We start from the raw sequence: 18,059 nt of genomic DNA on the forward strand, positions 1-18,059 counted from the left end.
ACAAACCTGAGGACCTGGGAGAGAGAGTGCTGAAAGCTTGTAAACTCCATTCTCCACTCCGCCTTCCCAAACCACTTGGCCTGTTGCTTTGTCCCGGAGAGCAACAAAATGCTCATCAAACTCCACCCGTACGCCAGTCTTGCAAACCTGATGCACTGACAACAGATGAAAACCAAGTGCCAGAACATACAACACCTGGGAGGAATGCTTCCCCCCTCTGCCATCGGGAACTATCTCCATCCTGCCCTCACTGTGAACTGGGATAGTGGACGTATCCCCAGTAAGAATGTGACCAAAACACCTGAAGAGATCCTGTAAACCGGAACGGGAAGGAGTCATGTGCCTGGAAGCACCACTATCGAGAATCCACTCCCGAGTATCCGTTGCGGAGAGTCCTCCAATCTCCTCCCTGCCTGAAGAAAATGAAACATCGGTGTCCACCGCCTCCAGGTGCACAAAAGCCAGAGTCTTCATGATTGCTGCTGAGGACTCTTCACCCTTATCGGTCTTCCGCTTGGGACATTGCCTCCAATAGTAGCCTTTCTCGCCACAATCATTACAGGTTCTCTCTGCCTTCAGTTTCTCACGGTCAGCGTCGGACTTCCTCTCAGAAGACTTCTCCGATGAAGCCTTCCCTTTGCCCGAGTTACGCCTTTCAACCGTTGGCCAGTTAAGGCCTCCGAACCTCCACCCTGAGGAGGGTTCGTGAATCGTTCCTCCTGGTCCAGGACCATAGGCACAAGCTCCTCCCACGTGATGGTGCTAAGCCTGCCCCACTAGTAATCAAAGACGAGTAAAATGCTAAGTACGAAGAGGGCAAATGTGACAGCAACGTTATGGCCATGTCCTCTAACGATATCTCCTTCCCAGCCTGAAGAACTTCCTGCTGAAGAGCCTGCAGCTTGTTAATATGCTCCCGCATCGTCGATGACTTTGCAGGGCTCATAACCCGCATCTGTACTTCCAAGGAAATCCTCTTCATGGGCGATACCCTGACCCTGAGCCTAGCCGACTGCACCTCATGAGTCGTGGGACTCTTCTGCTGCTGGCCGACCCATCTTGATGCTGGCCGACTGTGTTTATCCAGTTGTGAGGATTCTTGTGTCCAGTGACCAGTCGGCTGCCTATAGCAGGCTGACTGCTGCTGATGTGGGGGCTCCAGTCATGAGGATTCTTGTGCTCCAGTCGGCTGCCTACAGCAGGCCAACTACTGATGTGGGGGCATATAAATAGGCCCCCAGCCCCCTTGCCACTTGTGTACCAACACAGGGATTTTCTTGTGTATATAGAGCAGAGTTACACGCCTACTTCTCTCTCTCTTGTGCTGTATTTTTTTGCCTGCGTTTTTGCTCGTGTTCCCAGATCTGGTCATCGTCTCCGCTGCGTATTCTGACATGGTATCAGAGCCCTAGGCTCTAGATAGTTCTTGGGATTTGTGTGAGCAAGAGGGGGACTGTTGTGTGACTGATTGGTGGACTGTTTTGGATTGTTCGAGAAGAGGAGAAGCAAGAGGACGGCGGGCTGATTTGCTGGACAGCCATTTGCAAGTATTAGTTCTTCTCTGTTCCCGCCCACCCACTCTTTTCAGAGTACATCCCCGCAATGGCAGATCTCTTAGAGATGGCCGAGAGGCATGTGAAGATCCCGACACTCCCCACGTTCCCGGTGGAACGTCAGTTGGACGGGAGTAACTACGGCATATGGAAGGTTATGATGGAATCTGACCTCGCAGATTTCGTCGTTGTTGGTATTCCACGGCCGGAAGTAGAGGAAGGGGAGTTACCGTCAACCCAAAAGGACCGGGAGGCTCAGACACAGATGTGGGATCGTGTCAATGCCAGGGTCCGTTCGTTTATCTTTCTCAACTGCACACCGCAGGTAATCAATCATGTAAAGCATATGACACTGGCCAGAGGTATATGGCAACATTTGGCCTCTCTTTACAACCTCCTGCCACTATAGGGCTGCCTCCCAAGCCACAGAAAAAATGAAAAAAATAGGAAAAAAATGCGGAGAGTGGGGAAAAATGATAAAACACCTCATAAGGGCGGGCACACCCACAACAAAGGCCCTGGTGTATCGAACTAGACAGGAGATGACTTCTAACAAATATATGGACAGATTTAGGGACAGATTTAGAGCGGATTTTGCAGCCCTACAAGCTCCCGGAAATGCCCAAGACATAACCCAATGGTTGGGATACCTTTTGGGTGTAGTTGGACACAATATATAACTTTTTGGACAATGTTTTGTGGGGAAAAATAGGCAAAACCGACTTAATTACGAATTCATACCTTTTCCCTATAAATAGGATCATTAGACATTCATTAGAATCATCATTCAAAGATCAAGAGAATCCATTTGTCAGAGTCTACAAGGCAGCAAGGACACACTGGTGGATCAGCAAGAGCTTCTCTTGTCCGATTGCAAGTAGAGGACTGCAGGGATCTTTGGTATGCATCATGAAGCTGTGAATCAGCAAGATCATTTGCATGAAGCTGTGAATCAACAAGATCATTGTATATATAGCATGTTTTGGCAATATACAGTAGATTTAGGTCTATCTCTCCTTCTGTTCAGTGTCTACTAAACATAGGATTAGCATTAATCTTCTTTGCTTAGCATTAATCATGAACAAGCTTCCGCAACGCATGTTACATTGGTATTAGAACTTAGGTCATCCTAAGACAGCCCTTAGCTTACGTTTTGTGCACGTTGAATTAGGGTTTTTGAAATTAGGGTTTGCAGCCCAAAATTAGGGTTTTTGTATTTTGCATGAGTTCAGCCCTAGCAACAGTGTTTTCAGCCCTAGATTCAGTGTGGAAAGTTGAAAAACCAAATTACGGTTTCTGTTTTTAGGATTTCAGCCCATTTTTGCATGTAGCCTAGGTTGCATGTAGGAAAGAACACAAGACTTAGCCTAGGTCTAACCTATGTAGAAAAAGACTTCTTTTTGCTACTCCCTCCACCAAAACCTCACCTTGATGGAGAGCAATGATGCTTGGAAAGAAGAGTTACAGCGTGCGTATGAGACTATGCAGAGTCCTCGAAGACGGGAAGATGAAGAACGATAAAAAAAGGAAACAAGAACGCCAAGCCCAGTATGAACAAATCATCGCCGAGTATAGGCAACAACTCATAGAAGAGGACCGTCGGCAACACGAGAAAGAAGCACATCAAGTAAAGCTTCAAGAAGAGGTATGTCAAGCCCAACTTTTGTACCACCAAGGTTGGGCACACCTCAAGGAAACATGGGCACAGTTCATGGCAGCATCAATAAAGGCCAAGGAGGAATCACCTCGGGTTGTGAAGCAACCTAAGACTGAGAGTGTTGACACAACAAAAAGAGAGCTTCTAAGACGAGTCTTGGAAGACGTGATCATAGAAAGAGGTGTTTCCGAAGAGGTGCTGAAACCGATCCCGTAAAGTGGGAAAGACTCAATTGGACACCTACACGTTTAATAGCACAACTTTAAAACCACAAATATGAAATGGACAACTTAAAATAACTTGAACTTTAAATGAACAGAAATGGAAAGATGGACACCAGCACTGGGGCCGGAACGGGCCGACCCCCCCCTCAATATATGATATATTTATTGGGAGTATTTAAAGAATACAATGCTCCATGGGTTCTGAGAACCAGATGATGTCCATGTACATATGAAAACAGTATTAAACAAATAACTCGAATTTTGATGTAGAAAAACTCGGAGCAGAACGACCACTAGTGTGGTCCAATCACTACGGTCCTGTGCTTTCACTGGACTCCGCGGAGAGCGCCACACTGGTGTTCCGAGACCACGCACAGACAGGCGCTCTCGTACTAACGCCTGGCTCTCCCGATCTCAGCACCTTTGGACCGAGGTTCGCCCATATAGCTTGGACAACCCGGCACCGAACGGGTGTAGGCCGAGCGGGGCGAATCTTTTATCAGATTTAAACATATAGAACTTTACTCAAATCTGAAAATCACTTACTTGTAGGTGGATGATAGAAGACCAAAACTAGTAGTGTTTGCTGAGGATGAAACCACCTTTGTTGGAGAAAGAGTTGTCTAGTGTGGAACTATCAAGACCAGCACCACCACGAAGTTCCACAGCCGCCTGCTGTGAGAGTAGGAGTGCCCACTAGCAAGGGGAGCAGAAAGAGTAGTATGTGTAGTTACCTTGCTGTGAAGAGCTGGCTGTCTTGTAGGAAGGGAAACGTAGCCCTCCAGAGGTGGCAGCTGCTGTGCAGGGTAGGCAGCCGACTATAGGAGAGGACGGAGGGAGTAGTGTGCAGCCTGCAGATAACTCCAGCACTGAGTAGGGGCAGCGCAGCCTATGGTGCAGTCGCCTGTAGGAGAGGGTTCCAGCCAGCCTGTAGAGGGTAAACACCAACGCACATGGGGCAGCGCAGCCTTCAGGTGATGGCAGCTTTTGTATGGAATACCAGCGCACAGTAAAGGGCAGCGCACAGTAGAGGGCAGCGCAGCCTGTAGGTAATACCAGTGCACAGAAGGCAGCCCAGCCTGTAGGTAACTCAACGCAGCCACCTGCAGTAGAATTCAGTCGCCAGTAATAGAGATGGGAGGAGTCGCCTGTAGAGGGGCAGTTGCAGCCAGCCTATGAAGGGGCAGTCGCCTCTTGTGTAGCTGTAGTATCCTGAAGCAGCAACAAGATGAACTCCAGCCGGTAGAAGAGCAAGCGCAGAGATGGTAGCCGCCTGGTTCTCCACGTAAGAGAGAAGCGATGCATGCCACGCTTGAAGAGGAGGCTCTTTTTAATTAAAATAAAGGTGGAGTTAACCTTAGTAATTCCTACGCATGCATGAAGGGGACTAGTGGGGGTTGGTGACCATGCCCACCCCCACACTCACTTAAAAGTGAGGCTCCCCACCTTGGCCCCAAAGTGGGTGCCCAAAGGGGGTGCCCACTTTTAAATGAATGTGAACCCCTAACCTTATAAATCAAAGGGTTAGAATATAACACATTAAAACAACATGTACCATATACTTACCACCTGTTCACATGCACTGAAACTCGTCAGAATACAGAGCAGTCTTCACGACTCACTGGCAGGCGTCCCCGCTCAGTAAGTAACACGTCAGACAGGCAAACACACAAATACAGGTCATGCGAAAACAGTTTCAAGCATGCAAAATATGTGTGCATGTGCAAAAGTAACATGGACATATCTCCCGTTCATGGAACATGTACAAAATATCTGTCGGCACAAAACTGGCACGACATTTATTACATAAAAACCTGGTCTTCCTATGGAGTGACAGTCCCATAGGTAAGACGCAGTTCCAGGCACGAGTTTCCCTAGGTGTGACAGTCCCATAGGTAAAACACGGCACGAATACTGGCCCTTCCATGGCGTGACAGTCCCATGGATCGAACACAGTCCAGGTCATACACGGGTGGCACTGATCTGGCTCCCGTCCATACGACACCATCCTGCTAACACACGGGTGGCACCAGTCTGGCTCCCGTCCATGTCGGCAAAATACTGGCCTCTTCACATGAGACACTGGCCTGGCCTCAAGTGAACGAGACGCAAAAATGTGGGAATGGACCAAATGGTCGGCCAATTGGTGACATCCCCCCGGGCTTCTAAAGAGTTGACCTCAACTTAAAAGCCTCAAGATATGCCTGCAACAACTGCGGATAATCTGCAAAATAATCTTCATTTACCCATTTGGCATCAATAGGCAAATAATTCTTAAACTTCACAAGGTATCTCCTGGAAAGCTTTCCTGCAGGTAGCTTTCTCTCCTTGTGAAAAACAATCTGTTCTGGCTGGAGGATCTCCTCAAGCTCTTCAATTTCTGGCGGATCTTCTGTGACAGGCTCATCAGGATCTGGCCCCACATATTTCCGAAATAGACTCACATGAAAAGCATTGTGAATCTTCCAATGACTAGGTAAAGCAAGCCTGTAGGACACTTCATTGATTTTGTGAATCACCTTGAAGGGTCCATAATAGCGAGGAGAAAGCTTAGGATATGATCCTTCTCGTCCTGGCCTCTTTCGAAGCCTAGCCTTCTCAAATTTCAGCAATACCCAATCACCTTCTTTGACTTCCATGTCCCTTCTATGCTTGTCAGCAGCCTTTTTATGCTTATCCTGAGATCTTGCAATGGCTGTCCGCACCTGACCAAAGGCAACATCCAAGTCACGAACATATTCATCAGCTGCAAAAATCTCATCCTTGGTACGAAGGATGGGTGGCAAGACCACTCTGCCATAAACAACGTCAAATGGAGCCTTTCCTGTGGAAGCATGGATTGTATTGTTGTAGGCAAACTCAACAAGTGGAAGATACTTCTCCCATGCACTCTTTTGATCTGCCACATAACACTTCAATAAATCCAATACAGCTGAATTCGCAGCTTCACTTTGGCCATCCGTTTGGGGATGATAAGCTGATGAAAACTCAAGCTTAGTACCCATATTATCAAACAAAGCCCTCCAAAATAGGCTTGTAGTCCTGGGATCTCTATCCCCAACAATGGATTTAGGCATACCATGATGCTTGAAAATATTAGCAAGAAAAAGCTTTACCATATGATCAGCTTTAATGGTTTTCTTGACGGGCAAGAAGTGAGCTTGCTTGCTAAACCTGTCCACAATAGTCCAAATAGCATCATTCCCATGCTGGGATCTAGGCAAATCCATAATAAAATCCATCGTGATACTTTCCCAAGGTTGCGAGGGAATAGGCAATGGCTGAAGCAAACCTGGAGGCTTTTGCCTGTCAAATTTCACCTTTTGGCAAATAATACATGCACGCACATAAGCCTCAATATCTTTACGCATGCTTGGCCAAAAGAAATACCTCTGAATCATGCGAGTAGTAGGCATAATACCTCTATGACCAGCATAAGGTGGAGCATGACATTCGTCCATAACCTTTGGACGCAAATCCTTCACCACACATAGGCAATTATCCTTCATGAGATAACCCTCATTGAGAACATAAGAGGCATGTGAATGACCAGCCATTAAATCAGTCCATACATGGCAAAAATCAGCATCCAAATGATACAAATCTCTCATAGCAGATAGATCTCCATGAGAGGCCACTGAGACGGCAGCAATATAAGGCCTCCTAGATAGTGCATCGGCCACTACATTTTTCTTTCCTGGAGTATGCACAATCTGAAAATGAAACATGGAAAGAAAATTCGCCATTCTCATTTGCTTCTCTGAAAGCTTGGTTTGAGATAGAAAGTATCTCAAGCTTTGATGATCTGTCTTGACCACAAATTCAGCCCCAAGAAGGTAGTGTTTCCAAATCTTTAAGGCGTGAATTACAGCCAAGAGCTCTTTCTCATAGATATCCATATGAAGCTCAGCATCATGCAAACGACGGCTCTCGTATGCAACTGCATGCCCTTCTTGATTTAGGACAGCTCCTATGCAATCACCACAAGCATCACATTCAACCACGAATGGCTTGTGCAAGTCAGGAACAATCAATACTGGACCACATATGATCGCATGCTTGAGCTGCAAGAAAGCATCCTGTTCCTTTGAAGTCCATTTGAAAACAGTTTTCTTCTTCATGAGATCATGTAGAGGAGTGGCAATCATAGCAAAATGCCTTATGAAACGCCTGTAGTACGAACATAATCCCAGAAAACTTCGTACTTGATGTACGTTTTGCAGTTCGGGCCAATTCCGAATAGTCTCTATCTTTGCAGGATCCATTGTAACTCCATCCTTGGATACAATATGTCCCAGATAATGAATCTCTGAAAGGAAAAACTCACTTTTCTTGGCATTGACGAAAAGTTTATGCTTCCGCAACTCTTCGAATACTGTGACCAAATGAGTTCTGTGTTCCTGCTCATTCTTGGAGAAAACCAAGATATCATCAAAGAAGACTCCTGTAAACTTGCGATGGGATCGGAATATCCTATCCATCATACGATTAAAAGTAGCAGGAGCATTGGTGAGACCAAAAGGCATTACCAAGAATTCATATAATCCGAAGGCTGTCCTGAATGCAGTCTTATGGACATCTTGTGGCACCACGCGTATCTGGTGATAACCACTCTTCAAATCAAGTCTGCTAAAGCAAGCTGAACCATCAAGCTTATCCAGTATATCATCAATACGCGGAATAGGAAATCTGTTCTTGATGGTGAGCTTGTTCAAAGCTCTATAGTCTACACACATACGGAATGATCCGTCCTTCTTTTGAACTAGAAGCACAGGAGAGCAGTAAGGTGAGGAACTGGGCTGAACCAAACCTTTCTCTAAGAGCTCGTTTACCTGCTTCATAATTTCTTCTTGTTGTGCAGCACTCACTCGGTATGCGGGTTTGTTAGGTGGAGAACTACCTGGCACAAGATCTATACAATGATCTTCGGGCCTTTGGGGAGGTAGTTCACCTGGCAATGAGTCAGCAAAACAGTCTTTGAATGCATTAAGAAAATTCAGCCTATCATTAGACATAGCATCCACACTTTGATGATTTGGCACAAGACTATCACGCACAAAAACCAAGTACGCTGAAAGACTCTTTTTCATTGCTTTATTTATTTGGATGTGTGATACAACTGGGATGGAATCCCCTTCTTTGCCAGCATCAATAAAGTGCATGCGGCCTTTATGCATAAAAGAAATCATATTGGACTTGTAGTCTTTGCGGGGCTCAAGCCTATGATGCCACGGCTTGCCCAACAATACATCACATCCATTCAAAGGAGCAACTAAGAAATGCTCATTGTCAAGATAGCCCTGTATATGAATACGCAACTTCCCAATCAAAGGGGTAACCTGCACCTCTTTACCAATGAATGCAGCTTCGGCTTCAATCTGAGGTCCCATGTTTTCAACCTCAATTCCCAATGCAGCTGCCATTTGCATAGAGATGAAATTGTCAGTTGCACAGTCATCAAACATGAAAAGTGCGGGCTGATCCTTAACTTGCCCCCATGCCTTGCAAACCATTCTCTCCTTAGCATCATGACCTGTATTACCTTGCACATCAGGAACTGCATGAACATTTGCTTTAGTATGCTTGTCCTCGTGCTTTGGTTTGCGATCTGGGCATTGCCGGAACATGTGGTCTTTGCTACCACAAGAAAAGCATTTTCCATCCTTAGCATATTGCTCTCTTTGCTCCGGGGTTAATCCAAATTTGTTCTTTCTTGGGCCCTGTTCTTTATTTTCAGCTTTACCACCCTTGTAAGGCTCCCGGAAGTTCTTTTTAGGTGGCTGTCCACCCTTTTGCTGATTTGGGACAGCCTTGTCCTTCGCCTTGGAACCTCCTTGATCTTGCTTGATCTTGAGCACCAATTGCTCTGTAGCAAGGGCAGAAGCTGTGAGTTGTTGCAACGTATGTTTTGGGTGCAATTCAATACCCGATCTATAAGCAGGTTGCAATCCAGAACGAAACTTCCTCTTTCTTTCCTCCTCAGAGATTAGCATGAAGGGAGTCACTTCCAGCAACACTTTCCAAAATTTGTTCACATACTGTTGCACACTCTCATTATCTTTTTGTTCCAGCCTGTCCCACTTTTGAGTGAGAGTTTGCTCTGCATTGGGTGGCAAGAACTGAGCATAAAATCTGTCTTTGAATTCCTTCCAAGTAGAGATGGGATCCTTGGTGATCTTTTCGGTGATCCACCAATGGGCAGCAGTGCCTTTCAGAAACATGCTAGCATGGCGCACCTTCGACTTTTCTGTGAAATCCTCATCACTAAAGGCAATGTCGAACTGTGCCACAAACGCTAGCACCTTAGAAGCATCATGTTCACCATGAAAGACATCAAATTTGACAGATTTATCACCTGCTTTGAACTCCTTGAGCTTCCTGGCATGAGGCTCATGGTCCTCTCTTTTTCTTTTCCCCTTATCCAACGGGGTAGCCCTATCTGCATGGGCTCCATGGGCCGTCATAGAAGCTTCATGGGGCACGGTGGCATGTGCTCCACGAACTCGAAGCTCAGATGCATGTGACTTACCTGCATATGGCATGGTCTCTCCATGAGACAACTCAGAAGGCAAAATTTTTCTGGAAGCAGACCTGTCACCATGAGATACATATCTTGCATGCATGTGACTTTCGTGTCCTCCATGAGCACTGGCATACATATTTCTGTCAGGCTTAGTGCCTTGGGGAGAGGATGCATGACGAGAAGTGACAGTCACCTCTTCCTTTTGCATATAAGATTTCAGCCTCTGGGATGCAGGATCTCCATGCTTTAAACGAGGTGGATTTCTGAATTTTAGCTCTCCGTCATCCCCCTCTTTGATATCACCTTTGCGAAGGAGATAGGCAAGTGCCAACTCCCTTGGTTTCTTGCCCACTTCACGAGCCATTGATTCAAAGGTTACATCAACCATAGCATCTGCCTTCCTGGCTTCAATAGCACTTTGCAGATGAGGATCTTCATGCAAAAACTTCAATTCTTGCTCTTGAGCCTGCAAAAGTTTTCTCATATGTTCCATTTCAGCCCTCATAGCATCAGGGTCTTGTTCAAGCATAACTGTCTTTCCTGGAGACAGTTGACCTTTGGATTCACTATCCAGAACCCTTTCAAGAGGCTTGTGTCTACCTCGCAGGGCATCAGACCCACGAGAAGCACTAGAGGGACCCCTCGAATTTGGTACTTCCAAAGGGTTGCCTTGGCTGTCCATTGTGTTCAAAGTTTGCTAAAAGCGGGATGTCCAATACACAGGTTCGTTTCCCCACTAGGAAGAGGGAAACAACCGTGCTCTGATACCAATGAAACCGATCCCGTAAAGTGGGAAAGACTCAATTGGACACCTACACGTTTAATAGCACAACTTTAAAACCACAAATATGAAATGGACAACTTAAAATAACTTGAACTTTAAATGAACAGAAATGGAAAGATGGACACCAGCACTGGGGCCGGAACGGGCCGACCCCCCCCTCAATATATGATATATTTATTGGGAGTATTTAAAGAATACAATGCTCCATGGGTTCTGAGAACCAGATGATGTCCATGTACATATGAAAACAGTATTAAACAAATAACTCGAATTTTGATGTAGAAAAACTCGGAGCAGAACGACCACTAGTGTGGTCCAATCACTACGGTCCTGTGCTTTCACTGGACTCCGCGGAGAGCGCCACACTGGTGTTCCGAGACCACGCACAGACAGGCGCTCTCGTACTAACGCCTGGCTCTCCCGATCTCAGCACCTTTGGACCGAGGTTCGCCCATATAGCTTGGACAACCCGGCACCGAACGGGTGTAGGCCGAGCGGGGCGAATCTTTTATCAGATTTAAACATATAGAACTTTACTCAAATCTGAAAATCACTTACTTGTAGGTGGATGATAGAAGACCAAAACTAGTAGTGTTTGCTGAGGATGAAACCACCTTTGTTGGAGAAAGAGTTGTCTAGTGTGGAACTATCAAGACCAGCACCACCACGAAGTTCCACAGCCGCCTGCTGTGAGAGTAGGAGTGCCCACTAGCAAGGGGAGCAGAAAGAGTAGTATGTGTAGTTACCTTGCTGTGAAGAGCTGGCTGTCTTGTAGGAAGGGAAACGTAGCCCTCCAGAGGTGGCAGCTGCTGTGCAGGGTAGGCAGCCGACTATAGGAGAGGACGGAGGGAGTAGTGTGCAGCCTGCAGATAACTCCAGCACTGAGTAGGGGCAGCGCAGCCTATGGTGCAGTCGCCTGTAGGAGAGGGTTCCAGCCAGCCTGTAGAGGGTAAACACCAACGCACATGGGGCAGCGCAGCCTTCAGGTGATGGCAGCTTTTGTATGGAATACCAGCGCACAGTAAAGGGCAGCGCACAGTAGAGGGCAGCGCAGCCTGTAGGTAATACCAGTGCACAGAAGGCAGCCCAGCCTGTAGGTAACTCAACGCAGCCACCTGCAGTAGAATTCAGTCGCCAGTAATAGAGATGGGAGGAGTCGCCTGTAGAGGGGCAGTTGCAGCCAGCCTATGAAGGGGCAGTCGCCTCTTGTGTAGCTGTAGTATCCTGAAGCAGCAACAAGATGAACTCCAGCCGGTAGAAGAGCAAGCGCAGAGATGGTAGCCGCCTGGTTCTCCACGTAAGAGAGAAGCGATGCATGCCACGCTTGAAGAGGAGGCTCTTTTTAATTAAAATAAAGGTGGAGTTAACCTTAGTAATTCCTACGCATGCATGAAGGGGACTAGTGGGGGTTGGTGACCATGCCCACCCCCACACTCACTTAAAAGTGAGGCTCCCCACCTTGGCCCCAAAGTGGGTGCCCAAAGGGGGTGCCCACTTTTAAATGAATGTGAACCCCTAACCTTATAAATCAAAGGGTTAGAATATAACACATTAAAACAACATGTACCATATACTTACCACCTGTTCACATGCACTGAAACTCGTCAGAATACAGAGCAGTCTTCACGACTCACTGGCAGGCGTCCCCGCTCAGTAAGTAACACGTCAGACAGGCAAACACACAAATACAGGTCATGCGAAAACAGTTTCAAGCATGCAAAATATGTGTGCATGTGCAAAAGTAACATGGACATATCTCCCGTTCATGGAACATGTACAAAATATCTGTCGGCACAAAACTGGCACGACATTTATTACATAAAAACCTGGTCTTCCTATGGAGTGACAGTCCCATAGGTAAGACGCAGTTCCAGGCACGAGTTTCCCTAGGTGTGACAGTCCCATAGGTAAAACACGGCACGAATACTGGCCCTTCCATGGCGTGACAGTCCCATGGATCGAACACAGTCCAGGTCATACACGGGTGGCACTGATCTGGCTCCCGTCCATACGACACCATCCTGCTAACACACGGGTGGCACCAGTCTGGCTCCCGTCCATGTCGGCAAAATACTGGCCTCTTCACATGAGACACTGGCCTGGCCTCAAGTGAACGAGACGCAAAAATGTGGGAATGGACCAAATGGTCGGCCAATTGGTGACAGGTGCCATTACTCGGGATGCATGTGCCAGAACCAAAGCCAAAGCTAAAGCCAGAACCAGAACCAGAACCAGAACCAGAACCAGAACCAGAACCAGAACTAGCAGGTGGATCTTTCCAAATCCTATTTGAAGGAGGATAAGGTCAACCCAAGGAGGTGGATCTCTCCAAATCCTATTTGAAGGAGGATGAAGTCGCCCCGACAGTCTCACAGAAGCTTCCAGAAAATCTCTCCGAATCTTGTGAGGAGAATGAAGAGACATGTAATTCACAAGATCCAAAGATCGAGCCAAAGAACTTGAAGACCAAGTCAGACAGCTTGGGGAATGAGCCGATGGATATGAAGGACCAGAACGGAATCGGAGCAAAGGTGTATGGATTACCCCAGTGCTCCAAGCTTAGCAGGAGGGGATGTCATGTGCATCCGCTAATCTCGATGCTCATAGATATGTATATTCTCATTAGCAAATTTAGGGGCAGCTTTAGAGTGGATTTTCCAGCCCTACAAGCTCCCGAAAGTGCCCAAGACATAGCCCAATGGTTGGGACACCTTTTGGCCATAGTTTGGAAAAACATACAAAATCGACTTGATTAAGAATTCATACCATTTCCCTATAAATACGATCATTAGGCATTTGTTAGAATCATCATTCAAAGATCAAGAGGATCCATTTGTCAAAGTCTACAACACAGTGGTGGATCAGTAGGAGCTTCTTTTGTCCAATTGCAAGTAGAGGGATATTCATAGAGTCCAAATGTGGTCTTGAATGCGGTCTTGTGAATGTCCTCTGGAACAATCCTGACTTGATGGTAACCACTCTTCAAGTCGATCATGCTAAAGATGGTGGCTCCATCCAATCTATATCTAGGATGTCATAAATCCTAGGAATAAGGAGCATGTTCTTCACAATGATCTTGTTAAGAGCCTTGTAATCAATACACATATGCCAAGAACCATCTTTTTTCTGAGAACCAATAAAACTAGGGAACAAAAGGGTGATAAACTAGGTCTAATCAAATCCTTCTCTAATAACTCATGATCTTCTGGTCTCTCTCGAGGTAACTCTCCTCAAAAAGTATCTGCAAAATAATCTTCATATTTCCTTAAGAAATCTTTTCTTTCAAGATCAAGAGTTGGGACTCCGGAGTGATTCATCACTCTCAGATTCCTTTGGATCTCTGAAATATACCAAGTACGAAGAAATAGATTGCTTTATTGCTTTAGAAACCTGTACGTGACTGATGAGTGGAATAGAATTTCCCTTAACTCCTACATCAAAAGTTACATTCTTGCCTTTAAAAGGAAACCTAATCTTGTTTCCAACCCAATCAATGACTGGATCTATCTTCTTATGCCAAGGCATACCCAAAATTACATCACAATGTCCAATTTTACCAACAACAAAGTTCTCATGCTCCACATAATCCCCAATCTATAAACAAAGCTTTTCCAAGATAGGGGTCACTTCTGCTGACATTCCCTCAAAAGCAGCACCTCCAGAAATAGGAACTCCGAACCTATCTGGAGGGAGGTTCATAGCTTCGACCACTCGGGGATGGATATAGTGGTGGGTAGCATCACTATCAAAATGAATAAGCACGGGGTGGTTAGCCACTTTGCCCCAAGCTTTGAAAAGTTGCCTTCTCTCTGGCGGTGTATCATCCTGGTGTTAAGAGTTCCTTTGGCATAGGTCTCTCTGGTCTGCTCTATTGTATGTTTGCATAGTTGATTAGTGTTAATCTCAATTGTCCTTGGCGTTAATCAGAACACACTTCTATAGGCATGTTAACTCTAAGAACATTTCGTACCTGTACTTGATGTTTCATACTTAAAGATTCCAAATATAAGAACAGAGATGCCATATTTCATGCTTAATCTCCTGTACACTCAAAGAAACCTGTGCATTGACCAGCTTTCTTGAGTGGCTGCTGTGGCAAATGCTGTACACCTTACATCCAGACTTCACTTATGTGCCGTTATAAACTAAGCTTTCTATGGTCTTAGATTATGTTTTAAATAAGTGTTTGCCAGTATTCCAATGTGCTCTCTCATTAATTTCTCGATTTCAAAAGTAAGATAGCCCTAAAGTAGGACCATCTCTTCACAGGTGCAATGCGTACAGAGTAGGACCATCCAAGCTTTCTTACAAAGTCCCTCAAGCGAGTTTAAACAAAGTTAGAACACACCTTCATGTGAGTTTAAGATGAGAAAAAAAGGCACTAAAAACCTGTACGGGATGTGCTGGTGTGTCGTTGGATCTCTGTACTTCTTGGCAAGACCAAAGTCGATGATGTAGACCTGCAACAAACCAAAGTATTGTTAAGTGAAATCAATACTCTCAGTTGTAATATTTTTTACATTAAGAGGCTGTATTCTCAGCCACGATATAGCTAGATCTTAGGATTTCTGGCATGCCTGGTTTGCCCTCCTCCCGAGTCCCATTAGAAAATTGTCAGGTTTGATATCCCGGTGAAGGAAGCTCTTTGAGTGTACATACTCGATCCTGTTGATCTGTTGAAAAGTTGAACACAATTCAATGAGATCTTGGCATCAAAGGTCCTACAATGAGATGAAAATACAGCAATTGCACTACAAAGACGTAATTTATTTGGTCAACAAACACACCAGTTGATCTGCAAGCATCAGTGCTGTTTTGAGAGAGAACTTTCTGCTACAAAAGTTAAAGAGATCCTCCAAGCTTGGTCCCAACAAATCGAGCACCAACACATTATAATCCCCTTCTACGCCACACCATCTTATGTTGGGAACACCAGCTGTGACCATAACATTCAAAACACAGCCATTTCATACCATTATCTGAACAAAAAAGTCTATGGAGAAGAGCACCACCACAATCGTGGATCTCATGAGTAGACAAGAGCCTTACTTCCCCCTTGGAGTATCCTATAAAGCTTTGACTCATACATCAGCTGCGGATGTTTCGTCTTGACACTTTCCTGAGATCATACCTTGCAGAGTGTCAGTAAAAATAATTATCTGCACCCCTCCCCCAAAAACGAAAGCAAAGACTATTTGGAGTGCATTTAAGTATACAATCTCAAACATAGTAATTCAAATAAAAGCCACTTAGCCCCCAGCCCTTGAGAACCGTAATAGGCCCATTGTATCTCACAATGTAGCCCTTGGCTTTACATAGTCAGTCCAGAGCAGCCCTTTAATCTATGATGAACCAAATGCACATCATTTAAGTTCACTCAGAAAGAGCCACAATGTACAGCACCATGTTGCGCCCTTAAATTTTCAATCAATACAATCAAAACAAGCACTTTACAACCATGGTCTGTGCCATGATGCACACAGCATAGTCCCCTAAAGCTTTTATATACACTCCAAAACCACCGTGGTTGAAACCATGATGTGCAAGAATCTAGCTTTCATTCCCACTATTACACAGTTGTAGCCCCTTCCATATACCTCAAAACCATGTTGCATCACAATATCGCCCATGATATCTGCAAATGCACCCCTCCCCCCTCCCTCTCTCTTTCTAACCAAAAAAATGAGACATTCCCTGTAAAAAGTACATATCATTTTCCATCCCCACCCTTTATCCAAGGAATCTGATCCGAGTGCCTTTGGCCCTCAAGTAAATAATAAAGAGAACAAACAATGTTGCCCCTCAAAAAATGAGATTTTAAATGATAACAGAATGTTAATGAGATGTTAATATATGTCCCATTAATGTCAGAGCAAGGACTTACCAATTTGATACCGACCTCCTCGTTGGTCTGGACATTGGTTCCTGGACAACCCCCCACCCCCCCCCCCCACCCCCAAAAAAAAAAAAAAGATAGCAATTCAGATGAGAAAGAGGGTAGGAAGATGTGCCTTCTCAAATCTGAAAAGCGGATCTATGGAGGCAATCGGGGTAGTACCCAGGTAGATCTCGCCGAAAGAACCACTGCCAATTTTGCGCCCGAGACGATACTTGTTGCCCACCCGCGGTTCCATGGCGCCCTCTTCGCCCAAATTGTGAGAACATGCATATATGTGGGTGGGCTTTTTCACCAAAATTGTGGAAAATGCATGGTCTCAGAAAGAAGAAAACTTGGCGACATGGGATCTGGGCTAGCGAGAAGGGTCGGAGGGGTCGTGGCTGAGGTGGGTTTTGGCTGGCAGAGCAGGTTACGGAGGGGAAGGTACTTAAATTTGGGTTCCCCGGCCCCCAAAAGTGCACGAGAGAGAATGCCCAACTCACCCCATGTGGGTGAACTAGAGAGAGAATAATGGTACCTTCTCTCACCCTCCCTTGCCACGTGGCGGACACTTGCCTCAGCCTCCTTAACATACAGGGGATTCACACGCATGCCCCATATAACCTCTATGTGTCATTGTCCACTGAATTTTATAAGGATTCCTTTCACTTGATCATCAACAAGGATCAAGAAGACATATCTTTAGGCTTGCACACCCCTTAGAAAGAGAATAAACAGAGAATAATTATGGTACACACGCACAGATAAGAAGAGAGAGAATGCCCAACTCACCCCATGTGGGTGAACTAGAGAGAGAATAATGGTACCTTCTCTCACCCTCCCTTGCCACGTGGTGGACCCTTGCCTCAGCCTCATGTGCCTCCTTAACATATAGGGATTCACACATACCCCCATAGAACCTCTGTGTGTCCCATTTCTTGACATCATTGTCCACTGAATTTCGTAAGGATTCCAAGAAGACATATCTCTAGGTTTGCACACACCTTAATAGAAAGAGAATAATTATGGTACATTTTGTTCTTCCCTCTCACCCATCCCTTTGCCATATGGAAACCCTTATGTCTCCCAACGCTTCATTGTAGAGCAACTTCACATTTGACTCTCAAGCTTTGCATGTTCAAGTTGTTTACAAATCACTTATTTATATCCAAGAAAGCATGTTGAAGGATTGGCAAAAATGTTTGTCCATAGCTCAAACCCTTAGGTCCTCTGGATTTTTTGGCAAGCAACATTAGATTGGAAACACCCTCACACACATGAAGCAAAACATCATATTTGTGTACACTGTAAATGCCATCCAAATGTGGCTCTTTGTAAGAACTTCATTCCATTCTTTGAGATGGTTCTCGATCACCTTGTCAAAGACAATGTGTTCCTCTCATGGACCTTTGGGGCCACATCAATCAAGTATCCTTCTAT

The 18,059-nt window shown here is 45.5% G+C and overlaps 1 protein-coding gene across 2 annotated transcripts in view; it reads right to left on the bottom strand.

Annotated features, from left to right (window-relative positions):
• LOC147611045 (serine/threonine protein kinase HRR25-like) overlaps positions 1-17,118 on the bottom strand; it is a 42,770-nt gene extending 25,652 nt beyond the window's left edge. For both annotated transcript variants that reach the window (XR_015263947.1, XM_086785690.1), the window contains exons 1-6: positions 16,800-17,118; positions 16,626-16,666; positions 15,791-15,860; positions 15,529-15,677; positions 15,319-15,414; positions 15,131-15,201 (exon numbers count right to left, since the gene is read on the bottom strand). Coding sequence is in view for 1 of the 2 variants with exons in the window: in XM_086785690.1 (XP_086641816.1) it covers positions 15,131-15,201; positions 15,319-15,414; positions 15,529-15,677; positions 15,791-15,860; positions 16,626-16,666; positions 16,800-16,875 (503 nt within the window). In the remaining variant the exon portion in view is untranslated. The remainder of the gene's footprint in view (positions 1-15,130; positions 15,202-15,318; positions 15,415-15,528; positions 15,678-15,790; positions 15,861-16,625; positions 16,667-16,799) is intronic.
• Positions 17,119-18,059: the final 941 nt, after the last annotated feature.

The sequence above is a fragment of the Cibotium barometz genome, chromosome 48 (genome assembly GCF_041138505.1).
Source record: "Cibotium barometz isolate CiBa-2024 chromosome 48, ASM4113850v1, whole genome shotgun sequence".
Classification (NCBI taxonomy): Eukaryota; Viridiplantae; Streptophyta; class Polypodiopsida; order Cyatheales; family Cibotiaceae; genus Cibotium; species Cibotium barometz.